This window comes from Argiope bruennichi, chromosome 7 (assembly GCF_947563725.1).
Source record: "Argiope bruennichi chromosome 7, qqArgBrue1.1, whole genome shotgun sequence".
Classification (NCBI taxonomy): domain Eukaryota; kingdom Metazoa; phylum Arthropoda; class Arachnida; order Araneae; family Araneidae; genus Argiope; species Argiope bruennichi.
Genome location: NC_079157.1, coordinates 65,715,020 through 65,731,487, shown reverse-complemented (window position 1 = coordinate 65,731,487; position 16,468 = coordinate 65,715,020). Strand labels below are relative to the sequence as shown.

At 27.2% G+C, this 16,468-nt stretch overlaps 1 protein-coding gene across 2 annotated transcripts in view; it reads left to right on the top strand.

The window, feature by feature from the left end:
• The first annotated feature begins 1,039 nt into the window (after positions 1 to 1,039).
• LOC129974931 (leucine-rich repeat serine/threonine-protein kinase 1-like) overlaps positions 1,040 to 16,468 on the top strand; it is a 174,630-nt gene continuing 159,201 nt past the window's right edge. Inside the window, exons 1-2 of one of the 2 annotated variants that reach the window (XM_056087731.1) lie at positions 1,040 to 1,243; positions 2,741 to 2,858. In XM_056087731.1, coding sequence (XP_055943706.1) covers positions 2,754 to 2,858 — 105 coding nt within the window. In that variant the 5' untranslated portion in view covers positions 1,040 to 1,243; positions 2,741 to 2,753. The remainder of the gene's footprint in view (positions 1,244 to 2,740; positions 2,859 to 16,468) is intronic. The other variant, XM_056087732.1, reaches the window with a different exon arrangement.

Sequence of the window (16,468 nt, the reverse complement as noted above, 5' to 3'; positions counted from 1 at the left end):
TATTCTGACATTCGTAATATGAATTTTGCATTTATTTAAATGGATTCCTTATGGATATGTATATACTGATGTATCCAATAGGAAATCACGCCTGCCGTAGGAAGATCACGTGTTTATGATGGAAAGATGACAAATAACTGACTCGATAATTTTGTTTTAACTATTAACGACAGAGACATAATTATTGTGCGCAATAAACAGGGCCCCATTAAGCTCTCTAGGGTGTCTTAGGCGAAGCAAGTCCCTTATCCTTCCCAGTTTTTCAAACTAGTTTTTTTATTATTTTAATCTCTATATAGCAATTTTAAGAAGTGAATTTTGGCAAACTCACATGATAAATAATTTAATTTTGGGTAATTTTCAAATTTATTTCAGTAGCTCATCTATAAAATTGTTTTAATTATTCAAATTTAAAAATAATTTTAGACAAAGTAGTAAAAAAAACGGCAACTTTTTAAAACGCAATCTAACCACTATTTAATTATTTGATCGGACAGCTTTAAAATTTTAAGTAAGCATCTCTCATTAAAGTCATAAAACAGCATATGATCATTAGTTAAAAATGTTATTATAATGGACCAAAATGTAAATGTTATTTTACATGAATAAGTTTGAGCATATGACCCTTATAAATTAAATTTTTCAGACAATACCTCGAAAGAAAAAAAACAAATCATCAGGCGTTTCTAGAACTGTGTGGCTCCTAGGCAGTTGCCTATTTGTTAATTTGGCCCAAATCAATTGTTAGTCTCGTGTAAACACTCCTTGATTTCGAATTCGTATAGGTCGGAGTGAATATTATAAAAAATTACTGTATTTCGAGCTGCACTGTTATTCGTTTTCCCTTATGAATGACGTCAAATTCTGCTGCCTGCCTTCCCTTTAACGACTAGTATGGTGGCGGTCTCTATTGGAAACAAAAGAATACAGCGTTCCAATTTATGATACGCATTTGCATCGTAATGTGTTCTCTATATTTATCATATATATCTCAGTTTAAGTTGATACGGTATCAAAATAATGTGCTCAAGTCAGATGCAGCTGGAAGATCGGATTAAAAAACTGTTGGAACCAAAACATTGGATAAGTCGTAAAATGACATAAGAAAGCAGACGATCGTGCGTTGAATTTTAGAATTTTTTTGTTTTGCATTATCATAAAAAAGTGAATTCGTATGCGGTTTTTTTCTGCAAACGATTATTTAATTTTTTATTCTTTTTGTTTTCTTGAGTTTACCTTTTAAGTAAGTGACAAAAGCTATGTTCTATTCTTAATTTTCATATTCATTAATTTTTTTCTCTGTATTTTGAAATAAGTTAGTGAGTTTGAGTTCCATTAATTTTTCAAAAAATATTATGTAAATCGTCATCGAATTTCTTACAGTTTTTAATTGATCAACCTGAATTCAAATCTATATTTTAAATTTTTTTTAAAAAATATTTGTGTACTTTCATTTTTTTTTTTGAAAATAAGAACAAGAGTTTGTAAATAAATAACATAACAAAAAATAAAATTTATGATTAAATAGTCTTTGATTTAAATAGGATTTCTGTGCAAAATTTATTAAGCATTAAATGTTAAATGTTGCATCATCATTTTATTCTTAAAAATTCTTTTGTATTCTGTATTTAGTAAGATTTCATGCAATATTATATTAACGCTTTATTTACTTTTATTATTTTTTAAATCATAAACTTTATTATTTAGTTCTATGCTTCTCAATCTGTAATTCTTGCACTTCTTTGAAATATACTCTGAAATTCTATTGGAATTGTCTTGATAAATTAAAGATTATTAGTTTTGATACCACTAACTTGTATATTTGCAACTTTTATATTAATTAATAACTTAGAATTAAGTAATAAAGTCAGCACTAAGCATACATTTTTTGAATTGTTCACTTTTTGTTATTGTTTAATTCAATGAATATACATGTTGTTATATTCTTTTTTATGCTGCTTCTAATAAAATTAATGTAAATAATTTTTTGGTATTTAAGCTGTACTAGTATGTATATTTTAAGTGAATCTCAAGTTTGCTATTTTAAGATTTCTTGGAACATTCTGAATAGAAGGTTTTTATATGTTGCTAATATATCTTGAGATATGAACAGGATTTGCATGATTGCATTATATACTAATAGTTTTTTTTTGTTATTAAATAAATGTTTTTGTTTCAATATTAAATATTTGTTATTTACAAGAGTAAGCTGTAGTAATGAAACTTCAGCATGTGATTCTCAAATGCATAAATTAAAGAAAATAAATATTATTATTACATTTTAATTTTATGTATATTAAATAATTTTTTTTAGATTTGTAAGATATTATATATGAGATGCTTCTATGTGTTTTTTTCTTTATGACATTTCTTTCATAGAATTATTATCTTTGTATTATCAGCTCTAAATATATTGTATTATCACTGCTCTTCAATAAAAATTTTTTTTTTCTTCTGCAAATTTTTTAACAAAAGTAGAAAAACATGGTTGAGGGGTTTAAACACATTAAATAATTAAAATACATATAAATATTTTCCATCTTTCTTATGTCAGACTTCACACAAAATTTTTAAAATTGCATTTAGAAGTATTTAGTATACCCTTAACTTGTAAATGGTTAAAATATCTTAAAATTAGGTACCTTGCAGATATTTTAAAATATTATATATATATGTTGAATTTATGGAAAATTTGAAACAATTTTAAGTGAAATTTATTGATATGAATAATTTTGTTTAGGTTTACTCCATTAATGGCTCAAGAAGAAAATGAAGAAGACTTTCCTGGTCGTTTATTGCACCAAGCTGCTTTGTGGGGAAATGCTGAGTTACTGGAAGATCTCCTTCATGGGGAAATGGTAATTCATATTTGTTTTCTATCATTGTCATAATTAAATAACATAGCATTTCCGGCAAAGTTTAAAATTGGATTAATTTTTCAATGTGAAAAAAAGTAGTATCCATGTGTCAATGTAATTGTAACACCTTGGGTTAAGGCCCCTTAAAGTTGTAGATCCCTGACATATTACTAGTCCTGTTATCTTATAGCTATGCCATTGTTTTCAACAATTCTTTATTATAAATTTATTTGTGTAGATTCTTGTCTGAATTTCCTATAAAGGGACTAACTGAATTTCCTATATACTCGAGACAATAATTATTGATAATAATATAATCTGAACATATTATTCCAGGGAGATTTAAGCATATTTTCTGCAAAATTTTAATTTTAAATATTAAATATGATTTTTTTATTAAAGAATAAATATAATGGTGTGATCAAGTTATGTTATAAAATACTTATCCTAAACAATGCCTATTATTGCTCATGTTAAAAATACTTTTAGTTTAATATTTGGAATAGGCAAAAAGTAGTTTTAGAAATTAGTGAAATGAACAAATTTGTTGATCAATCCATGCCAAAATGTTAGACAACATATGAGAGAATCATATTAATGCGTAAATAAAAAAGATGCAAAATAAATTATATTAAATTATATGCTGAATGATTGTAAAATCTATTATATCAGTATGCTTTTTTTTTAAAAATAAATTAGAGTATTATAAATTATTTGTATAGTTTAGCTTAAGTATAAATATATTTGAAACCTAAAATATGTGGATTATGACATATTTTAAAACTAATACCTTATTTTTCTGAAATTCTTCTGATATTTGAATAGTTTTCTATGAAGTGTGAATGAGCTTATAAATTTTTTTTCTTTTTATATTTTTATGTGCAAGCTGCATAATTACAAAATATATTCGTAAGAAAATATAACAGTCTCTTAACTGGTGCCCCATTCACTAATTCAACGTTATATTATTTTTGAAATATTTGATTTTTTCCAAGTTTAATTTAATTTCAAACCTGCCAGTGTGGCAGTCTTCTGAATTAAGACTTGGCATTGCAACCCTTCAACCTCAAATCTTATTGCAATTCTGAATGAATTTTAATCAATATGCACATGTGAAAGCCAAAGAAGTGCTTTCAAATAGATATAACTATTGTATCCTAATGGATTTATGCAGTGTTATTTTAGAGCTCTGGCTATTGCAAAATTTATTTGTTGTTAATATATGCTAGAAAGAGAACTTGTGGGATTTTAAAAAGGTTGCTGACTGTATGGATGAATAATTTAATTTTTATTTTACTAATTAAGTATAACTGTTATTAAGTATTTTTTTGGAGTTATAAATCAGTAACAAAATATCAAATTGCTTATCATTTTTTTTTATCTGCATGATATAAATTTATCCTTTTCTGTAACTCTATCTAACCCATTTGTCAATTTCTTTATTTTTAATCAATAAATATAATTATGGATATCTTATACATCGCCTTATACATTTATTAGAAGTCATTAATATGCATCCTTAATATGCACATAGGTGTATCTTTCATATTAATTTTTATCGATTGAAAATTCGATTTAAATAATAGAGACTTTGTCCCCCTGTTTATGCAAATTTTATGAATTATTTTTATTTTATGTTTTATTTTTATCTCATTTATCAAAAATTTTAAGTGAATCATAAAATATTAATTTTAATGGAATAATTTGAAAAATACTTATCAGTAAGAATAAATTTATGTATGAAAACCTATTTTAAAATTTCTTTGGAAGCATTGCTATTACAAATCTTTTTTAAATTACATTAAGACTGTATACATTATGAAATATTATATTAAAACCGATAAAGCTCTTTATGTGTATTATGAAATCTCTCTAAAAGATTAAATAGTATTCATTTAAATATAAAATTAGATGGCAATTTTACAAGTTTTTAAAATTCAATGTGCATGTATTATAAATCTCTAGCCTTAAAATGTTTTAAAAAATGAATCAAAATAATTATTTAAGAAATTAGGCCAATTTCCTAAATATTAGTAATAGATATTAAAATGAACATCTGGTTAAGAAACAGAATTTCAGTTTTTACTGAATGAAATATAGTATTTTGTAGTTTCTAGACGCATTTTAAATAAAAATCAGACTCTTTCATAAGCTAAAAGTTTTAAGACAGATCTCATTCGCGAAGTTGGCACTAAACAAATTATACGTTTAGGCGGTACCTAATAGCACCTATTTTAAAGAAATGCATTCAAGGCGTAATATTTATTTATTTATTATGTGAAACTCAGACTTTAAAAAAACAACACCCCGCGAATGTTAGGATTATAATTAAAATTTGAAAAGGAAATAAATAGACGATTCCGAATGAGATCAAGTTCTCAAATGAGTTCGAGAATTTCGGTCAAACTCTAATTGATCAGAAAAATCGTGACTACTTTAAATTAATCTCAAATTTAATTTGTCCCGATAACTCTTTTCTCATCATTAACTTTGGTAGTCTTGTCATATGCTTATAGAATAGAATCCTTAATCCGACAAAATATCCATAATTTCTCACCATCTGCGTGACATAGTAGAACTTTATTAATTGGAAGCTAACTGGAATACAATACCAATTCGATTTATTCGCGAATTCGAACTCAGAAAAATTGGGTATAAATTTGAATACTGCTAGAGTAACGTTTATTTTTAAAATTAAAAAATAGCAGTATTTATTATATTTAATATTCATTTATATTTTTTATAATAAATATGATTTATTTATAATATTTGATAATTATAATATATAATCAATAAGTAATTTTTGATAAATAAAATGATAACCACATAATATAAAATTTTATATATATATTAGTTAATTTTGTATGACTGATCAAACTGTTATCCTTTCTTTTTTCTGTATCAAATAAAATGCGTAACTTATATGACCTTCTCACTAATTATCTGTGGCGATATCTAATGAATCGTCTGTTACGAAATAAATCCCAAGGTTAAGACACCCCTCCGAGATTATTCTCGTCATTTTCAGAGAGAAATTCTTCATTTAGGCTATGCATACATTTTTCCACTTCAAAACATGATTAAAATTTCTTTTTATATTTTTTGAACTTACGTAATGCTTTTATAGTAAAGGTTGCTAAAAAAAAATGAACTGCTTGTGATTGTTATTCAGTTCACATGTAACCGAATAGTTGTCATATTAAAATTGTATACCTGGTTGGAAATGACGAGGAATGATTCATCTGAGGATATCCTGTTACGATCTCTCGTATACATTTTAATTCCAATCATAGGTCAAATTCACGAATTTTATTTTATTCGTTTCCTTATATACGATTACTTTTTATACTTTGAGAATCGTTTTAACACATTTTTGACGGCTAACTGTTTTGACAATTATCTCATTTAAAGCTTTTCAGATATATTTTAACTTGTAATTTTTAAAATCATTTTTACTTTTTTATGTACATAAAGAAAATATTGTATTCTGAAACGAAACGATTTAAAGGACTGAAATTCGTACTAAAGTGTTCAAATTCTATTTACTGAAAAAATCAATTACACCAGAATTATAGATGTATATCAAATTTTGAACGAAACTATTCCTGTGCATATGAGTGCGAAAAACGTAATAAACTAAATGGATACAATTTGGGATATGATTTTATCACCAAAATTGCAGATTTGTATTAAATTTTGTACCATATCTGTCTATTCAAGTTTATATAAATGCGATAATAGTAGAAGGTAACAAGCTACATGAATGAAATTTAATATATGGTCACGACAGCAAGAACTCTAGATGTCAATAATATTCGATCTGTTTTGTCCATAAGACGCCAAAATCCATACTCGATCCATACTCCAAGTTCGATTTAGACGCCAAAATCCATACTTGAGTCTTTTTATTATGCTACGAAGCTATGCACAAAAAGCGCCTATATGTTAATATATGAGAAAGTTGTAGGAAGAATACTGCCATAAATAATTTCGTATTTTCTAAATATTCGACTTGCATCCGCTGATATTTCTTACACTAGAATTTTTTAACTTTTGGAAAGTTCAGTTTTTGATATGTCTAATTCCGTTCGAGTACTATTAGTAAATGGGAAATCATAACCCTTTCATAATGTGTTTGTGCGAACATCTGTAGCCATTTCCAATTCTGCATTCATAAGTTGAATCGTTAATTCGGAATATCATTTACAATCATTTCAATTCTTTTGAAAATTCATAAATGTCTTTATCTGTCCTTCCATTCCTCATTTCAATGATTTTTTTCGACTTTCAAGATATTATCGAGTGAACCTGATCTCCAAATATAATTTCTGATCTGATTTTGCCAATTTTTATTTTTTATTAAGACGCATGATTTATATATATATATATATATATATATATATATATATATATATATCGTTAATGGTTGCCTGTTCTTCTTTCACCATTTTTGCGAAAATACTAATACACTGTTGTTGTTGTTGTTACTTATGGCACTTGTCCTAGACAAGCCCACTGACGTAGGCAGCGATTTTAAGCCGAGTTTGTGCAGTAGCTTCTCAGGGTAAAGGCCCCTGAGCACCCAAGGGCTCAAGTCTGATTTCTAGCTTATATGAAGATGAAACTCACACACTTGCTTGCACAATCTCTTTTTACAAGGGGGTTCTTTCACACATCTCACAGATAGAGCACAAGGTAAAGAACAACCATGTCCGAACCAGGACTCGGAACTCGGGACGCCCAGATCACGGGGAAGACGTGCTACCGCTTGGCCAAGACACCGGCACTAATTTACTGTACATTCCCGGTGAGGGAATCTTAGTAGAATCCCCATTTTTTAATTACTGTACTGTTTTTGACATTTTTTTTATATGAAAGTTCACGGATTCATTGTTCACGAAGGCGGCTGATGTTATTTAAATATGATTTTAAAATTTCTCAGATAAATGCTTATTAACCTTCCGAAATCTTACATTAATATATAACCATGCAATATATTTACTGGAAATTAATTTATTTTCTGCTGCACCTTGCAAATTCAGCGGATTAACGTGCTTCTTTTTCTGTATGTTGAATTATAGTAGAATTCTATTTATTCAGATTCATTTTATTCGTATAATAAAATATTAGGATGTTTTGATAATTTTCAAAGGAAAAAAATAAAAGAAAAAAGAGAGAGAGAGAGAGAGATCAATTCTTAGAAAATAAACAAACAATCAAGCGAAAATTGTATATAACGCATTAATTTAGCGATGTTGCCTGCATTGTATACATCAACCACATTGAAACACCAATAAGCTTTATAGCCTGATAATAAAGTCTTGATTTCGATTTTCAGCTTCTAAACACGAATTCATAGCAGAATCACCTTTTAAGTAGGACTGTTGCGCGTTAAATCCATCGGGATCAAAAATTCTGCCACTTGTGTAGTGCGGCAGTGCGAAGAACAATTACTGGAATGCCGTTTTCACCTTTTAAAATTATGATGTTAGTCTCAAAGTAGTCCAGTCCCCGAGTTGCTTCAAATCTGGGCGTAAATACAACTTCACGAAACTAAAATAGCACGGCTTGAATATACGAATCAAAATCAATCTTTTACAAGTTTTTGCTTTGATTGTTTGTAGATTCCCCTCCCCTCTTTTCAAAACGATCTGATAATTGTAGTTCTGTTCTGTTTTCATAGAATTATAATATTTTGTATAAATAACAATTAGTTTTTATGTAAGAATAATTGGTCGTATTTACAAATGTTTCGTCTCGATTGCAATGTAAAATTCTGCAGTCGGAGGTGCTATTTCCTAAATGCTTTGCTTTTTTTTAAATAAATTATTATTGATTAGATAACATTTACCATTTCATAAATGTGTTGTCATACTCATTCAACTAAGAACCCATAGAATGCTAATAATGTATAATTTTTGTATCAAATTATCGTACTTTTGAAAGGAAATAGTATTTTTATGAAAAAGAAGCTTACGTATGTTTGTAAAGGGTGTCCCAAAATTAAAACAAGATTTGAATTTGCCTCCATTCATGCAGTAAAGTGTTGGTGTCCCTATTAAAATAAAGCCATTTGACAGCTGAGGTTAGTAAAAATGGAGTGTTACATGAAGGAACAATGTGTTTTTATTGGTGAACAATATTTCAAAAATAATGAAAGTCTGGAGACCACAATTCCAAAATTTGAGAAGTGGCCTCCTAGATTTAACACCAGTGCATTTCTTTTTATGAGATTATTTGAAATCAAAAGTTTATGCTTAGAAGCCCACCAGCGTGCGTGCATTGAAGGAAGAAATTCAACGCTGCATCAATGAAATTCAGCCACATTTATGCAAAATGGCCATGGAAAATTTCGACAAAGGAGTGCGTATGTATCAGCAAAGTCGTGGAGGCCATTTGTCTTATGTATTATTCCATACATAACCCTATAGTGTGTACTTTACATTTCAATAAAAATATAATAATCTAAATTTTTTTTTTTTTAAATTTCAAATGTTGTTTTTTTTAAATTCAAATCTTACGTTAATGCGTCGTTCTATCGTGTAGCCCTCCATTTTTATTGATCCTAACCTTTCAACTATCAGACGGTTTTTTTATAAGGTTGCCAATACTTAATTGCACGAACGAGGACAAATTCAAATTTTGCGTTAATTTTAGGACATTTTTTACATTTAATAAGTCTATTTAGATTCTGAAAGGATAAAAATAAAATAAATAAAAACTAAGATTAGTAATGCTTTTACATTTAAATCTCATTAAGCTGATTTTTTAAAAATGAAATTTTATTGCAAGTTTTGATTGAGTAAGCAATAGGTTTTACAAACAAACATCACCGTCCATGATCACTCAACCTGAATCAACTTAATGAATTAACCTGAACGAATCATTTATTTGTTTAAAGACCATTCTATTTTCTAAGCATTTATTTACATTCCAGCTATGCACGGTCTTGAAATAAATCGATTTTATGTTTAACCATGTAACCGAAGTATAAGGGAGAAGTGATGCATTATAAGGTTAAGAGGAGGTCAGCCCGACGCCTTAACTCTGGGATTCTTGTTATCAGCACATGACGATTTTCTAATTGCATTATAAATAAAAGTCCATTGTGAACATGTAGTTCCACATCCCTACCTAAATAATTGGGCCGAATTCAACCACATTTTGCTCATTTATTATTTAAAAAAGTAAAAAAAATTAATATCAACCTTTCAAAGTTCAAAAATTTAAATTCAATTCATTAACCGTGATTATGCCGTTTGTCTTCTGTAACCTTGGGGCAGATTATTACATGAGAAATACTTTTATATCTTCTTAAAATTAGAAATTTTACCTTTTCAATAATACCAGTTTCATTTCCATGAAATTTGTCCATCAAGGTTTATTTATTTTTCAAAATTTGATAATAGAATAGATGCAGACGATTTTGAAATAAGAAAATTTATTGAAAATTCGTTACTAGACTAATGAGACTTTGAATTACCTTTATTTTTTATATTTTTGTTTTATTTTTTAAAGATATTTTGGTCAGGTTTTTTAATGATATTTTAAAAATTATCGTCTGTTTAATTAGATGAAAAATTACCACCACTACGTTCTCATGTTATTTTTACTGTATCTTTTTCAAAGTAATCTCTGTTTCTACTAATAATAAAGATGAAACTGAGTGCACGTTTCTGTGTCTGCATATGTATTGGCCAGATCGTTTGATTACAAGAGAGAGGGCATGAATTGAAAAATTGAGTTTGCGATAGAATTTAGAATAATTGTATCATAACTTTAGGATGCCTATTCATAAAAATTTTAAATCTCAATATCCAGCCTGATCCTAATAAGATGTGAGCATCATTGATCGTCTTGACAGCATAATCAGAGCATTAGCATCATATCCGCAGGACCAGGATTTCAAAATTATTTCATATTGAAATTTTGCAAATAGTTTTAATTAATATGATTTTCATTTTTTAGGTAAAAATAACTGTTCACTCTCCTTATTCTAAAATTATGATTTAATTTAAAAAAAAATTACAAATTTAAAGACGATTTTTAAAAAGAAATCTAAAAATTATTTAAATTAAATTTACATATGGTTCAATTTATATGCTATTAATTTTTTTGCAAAATTATATTATATTTAAAATTTTAATGAATGTATATGCTAAAGGTATACTACCATTATATTAAATTCCATTTCAAACTCAATTTTCTACCACGTGCTCTATTAGAGCTACCAAACTTGGCACATGTATACTTTAAAGGATGAGAATATGCATATCGGAACGGGTTTTTCGGGACATTAATTATAATTTTAGTTAATCAAAAAAGGAGCGAAATGTTGACATTTTTTTACTATAATTTTCGAAAATATTATTGCACAAGTATAAATTTTGCAACATTTCAAAATTAAAAAAAAAAAAAAATCTTTTTAATGATACCAGTTTAGTCGTGCGAATTTTCCCTTAATTTTGGTTATTTTTTAAAAAAATGTCTTTCTCCTAATTTCCAACAATAAATTACGTTTTTTTTTTTTTTTCTGAAATTCACGAAATCATTTGAAATCACTTTACTGAAATATTTAATTGTATGATTTTCTTCCATTGTTGGAAATCAAAGAAGTAAAGAAGAACCAAAGAAGTAAAATTCTGTTTAATATTTGTTTAATTGATAAGACAAATAAAAGAGTAATATTAAATATCGCGAAATTTAGAAAATAAATGAACTGGTTATTTATTTTTCTAATAATGCTGTTGTGTCATGGAAATATCTCCATTAGAAAGACTCTTGCACACAGTAAATAAACTTAGGTAAGACAGTTAAAATTATGTGCTGTTAATGTCGGGCAGTTTGCGATATCATGGACATGAATTTATATCTAAACGATTTATTTGAAATGAAAAATTACTAATGTCAATGGCCAACCATTTGGTAGTTTGAGGCAACTACTAAATAAATAATATTTTAATTGAGAAGAATTATGAAACAGTGAGACATTTGGATCAAACATTTAAAAAAAAAAGCATATTTTATATCCAGAATTATTATTGATTTAAATTAATTTTTTCATAGATAAATAATTAACTATATATTTAAATGTCCCAAAATGTTCATTGAAATATCTCTAATACTTCAATATTCTGTGAATAAAATTTTTAGCACTTATGTAACAAATATTAATGACTTATGCCGGCGTCCTGGCATAGGGGAATTGCGTCTTCACCGTGACCTGAGCGTCCTGGGTTCGAGTTCCGGTTCGGGCATGGTTGTTCTCTTCCTTGTCTTCTCTCTGTCAGGTGCGCGAATGAGCCCCCCCCCCTGTAAAAAAGGGGTTGTGCAAGTGAGTGTGTGTGTGCTATCTTCATTTGAGCTAGAAGTCAGACTTCCGCCCTCGGGTGCTCAGGGGCTTTTACCCTCAGAAGCTACTGAGCAAAATTTTTCTTAATAGTTACACGACAAAAAAAGAAAAAATAATAATGACTTATCTAGTAAATTAGCTATTAGCAGTTTTTAAAAGTCATCCGATTCACTTGAATTCTCAGTTTAAATTTAAAAAAACCCCATTTTAACCGATGAAAGGATTTTTTTTTATCATATAATATTTTGTGATAGTAGATTTTGCATTAAAATATTAGATATGAAAATATTTTAATTACGATTAGTGATGCATATATTGGCTAGTTTATTAATATAATTATTGCCTAGAAATATTTTTGAAATGCACCTATGAGATTTCGAAAAAGCCACTAATTCGATTTTAATCTGTAACCCTATTATATTTGAAACAACTGCTTTTAATCAGTTAGTTGACGAATATACATTTTGCGTTATGACGAGTTTATTCGTCAGGAGTAATAAGTAGTGACAATTTGCAATTTGAATTTCAATTTTAGTAAAAACTCAAACATATTCGTAAATTTCAAGATGTTTAAAATATTTTGTGGCCAAATCGAAATCAAAGGAACAAGTAAGAGATTACTATGAGTTGTACCATGTTTTGCTCAATACCATTTTCTAACAGCAAATTCAAATAATAAATGAATTTTTTATGACTATTAAAATGAAAAAAATTGATTATTGAAATAAAAAAAATAATAGTCATTTCATTACAACATAATTTTATATTACACATACTCTGTATTGGTCAGTATACTCGCTAAATTTTTGCGACACAATTGAGATACGCGTTTTCCGAAGAGGTCGAAACAATTATTGAGAACAGTTAATATTCAACATTCATTATCTGCACTCATATCTTTAATGGCAGCAGTATCTAGACACAGATGAATAAAAATTTTTTTAACGAATTATTGAATTATTCTGAATTAAATTAATTTCGAAGATTTTTGATAAAATATTTCCCAATTATTTTTTCATTATTTAATTTTGTTTTACCAAATAATAATTTCTGTTCAAATGGGTTAATAGTCATATGTTTGTTTTGCAATGGAAACGACAAACATTCGAATGTGCAGATTCTTCGATAAGAACTTACTAACGACTGAAAAATTGATAATACGAAGAACGCACGCACGCACGCACACACACACACACACACACACACACACACACACACACGCATTTTCATCTTTATTATAAGTAGAGATAAACAATTGAATTTTAAAACTGAATTCTATTGAATATATCAGTTTCTTTTAAATACATTAAAATCATATTCGGGAGAATTGTTCTGATACATTTTGTTGCTATTTCAACTTTTAGTTGCCTCTCTAACTTTAACATATCTGTAAAATTTTATTTGCCTCATTAATATGAATGGCTTGCAGTACTTGATTTTCAGTGCGTCTGTCGGTTGCGAAATTTCCAGGAAACTTTTCAGTTTTAGTTACGAAAGTCATTTATTTTTATGAAAGAGCACGTTTTTATTCAGATACGTGATCTTTCTCAATTTTTTTTTTTTAAATTACTCTTTTTCTTGGGAAGTATTTTTATTAAAGACGACTCAAGTTAAACCTAAAGTTTCTTTTTCGTTTAATTCTCATCTTGTGGTTACGGGAAAATAGCCCTTTAAACTGAATGTTATTATGTTCGAAATAAATAGAATTTCCTCTCTGATTTACCATATACTTTTGATTTTTTTTCATTTATTACTGGTTTTGATTCTCTATTAGTTCCTTTAAATTTACTTTTGTTTGTCATAGCAAATTTAATTTCAAAAGTAAGTAGAATAGCTTTTGTTCGAAAAAGTGTTTCATTAACTTGACGATTAATTTCTTTACCTTTAGTTACATGATATGCCCTATTCGAAACATTTATTTATTGATTTTTTATATGTTTGTTTTATATTTTATATGTTCTAGTATGTTCGAAATAAGCAGAATTTCCTCTCTCATTTACCATAAACCATTGATTTTTTTTTTTTCATTTATCGCTGGTTTTTATTCTTTATTAGTTCCTTTAAATTTATTTTTGCTATCGTAGCAGACTTAATTTCAGAATAAGAATAGCTTTTGCTGGAAAAAGTCTTTGAATCACAAGACGATTAATTTCTTTACCTTTAGTTACATGAGATGCCCTATTTGGATTATTTTTTTTTAAATATGTTTTTTATATTTTATATGCGTTTTATTTGTTCTAATATGTTCGAAATAAGTAGAATGTTCTCTCTTATTTACCATAAACCATTAATTTTTTTTTCATTTATCACTGGTTTTTATTCTTTATTAGTTTCTTTAAATTTATTTTTGTCATTGTAACACATTTAACACACTAAGAACTTTAGAAAAAGTCTTTGAATCATTAAACGATTAATTAATTTACCTTTAGTTAGAGATGTATATGCCCTATTCGGAAAATAGGATTGCGCAAAAACCATAATTTTTTTTTATTTATGTAACTTTTTAAAGAAATGAATTGTTGCAATAACTTAAATACATTTTTTTCAAACCACTAAATGTCTGGAATTTGAAATACAAGTCAGACTCATTATTCAAGGCAAAAGGTTATCGTGATACAATAGATTAAATCAAATCAATCACAATTGCTGAAGATAGTCTTTTCGACCAACCTAGCAATTTCCCACCTTTTAGCCGCTTTTTTTTTCTTTTTTACTTTACTTTTGCTTGGCAACCCTTCGACGCCGAGTAACTAACTGCAGCTGTCTGCAGTTTCCGTTTTCCAATAAACGGTTAACTGCTTTGAAGGTTTTGGGTTGGAAAATAGGAGCTTCATTTTAACACTTTTGAGACAATTTTTACCTTTAATATTGGTATATGGAAATTTTTAATTAGGATTGATTTAAAAATGGATATTAATTTAAATTAACTTGCTTATTTCGATTTACTATATTTTTTTATAATATGGAATCTATGTTTTAAAATTTAAATTGAAAAAAGGCATGTACTAGCTATAATTTTTAAAAATTTAGTCTTGTTACTTTTGAATAAAATTAAGTTTATTGTATCAAAGTTTTTTTTTCTCTTAATTAGCATTATTGTAAAGTATTGTTGAATATCCATAAATCGAACTTCCATGTATAAAAAAGTACTATTTCATATCGACTTTTTTTTTTTGTTGAAATTTTGCACTTTTAATTGAAAAATGGCTTCTATATTTGTAATAAAGTATATAAATATTGTATTAAACAAAAATTTTTAGAAAAAAAAAATTTTAGTCTATTGCCTTCAAAAAGTAATAATTTATTTAAAAAAATAAATTGTATAAGGAAGAGAAAAAAAAAAAAAAAAAAAGGGAAAAGAGATAAAAAAAAGATTTGTTTTGCTAATTCTTATTGAAATAGAATTGATTAGGAAGATTAGAAATCGTTTACGAAAATGCAATTATCTGTGAATTATGCATTATTCTTAGCTTCTGTTGTAAAAAAAACCTTTTCTTAATCAGAAGCGAGATTTTTATTTTCAATTTAGCATAGTTTTTAGATTTCTTATTATGAGCATGGTACCAAAAAAAAAAAAAAAAAAAAAAGACTTGTCAAAAAAGTATGGAACTTCAACAAATATGGTATCAATAATTTTGAAAATTATTGGCATGTCTACGTTGTTAAAAATTAATTTCTGAGATTGTTTAAATCCGGTAAATCCTTTGAAATTTAACTGGGCATTGTGGGTTTTTTTTGTTTGAAATTTTGAAAAATTTGCAACATGTGTTCCTGTGATGAATAATTTCTAATTTATGTTCGAAAAATAATGACCTAATGACTCGAGCTCCACTTAACTTTTATTACTTATGAGTTGCATTTGCTATATATATATATATATATATATATATATATATATATATATATATATATATATATATATATATATATATATCCATAGAACCCAAACACTGTGTCGGCAAATTCCTTTTAATTCCTTATATAAGCTCAGAATACTTTTTCATGAACTCTATATTTTCTGCCTTATTATTCAATATGCTGTACCATGCTCATGACTTTCAGCACACTAATAGTGACAAAAGATTAAAATTGGATAATTTATTTCAAATCATAAAGAATAAAATTAATTTCCTAATTTTTCGCTCAATTCATCACATATTAACTTCATTCTAAAATATTCTTTTATTTCCTGATCCCATTCCACTTTTTCTATTTAATGAATGCAATAGAAAGCGCTACAAAAATCCTTTCATCAGCG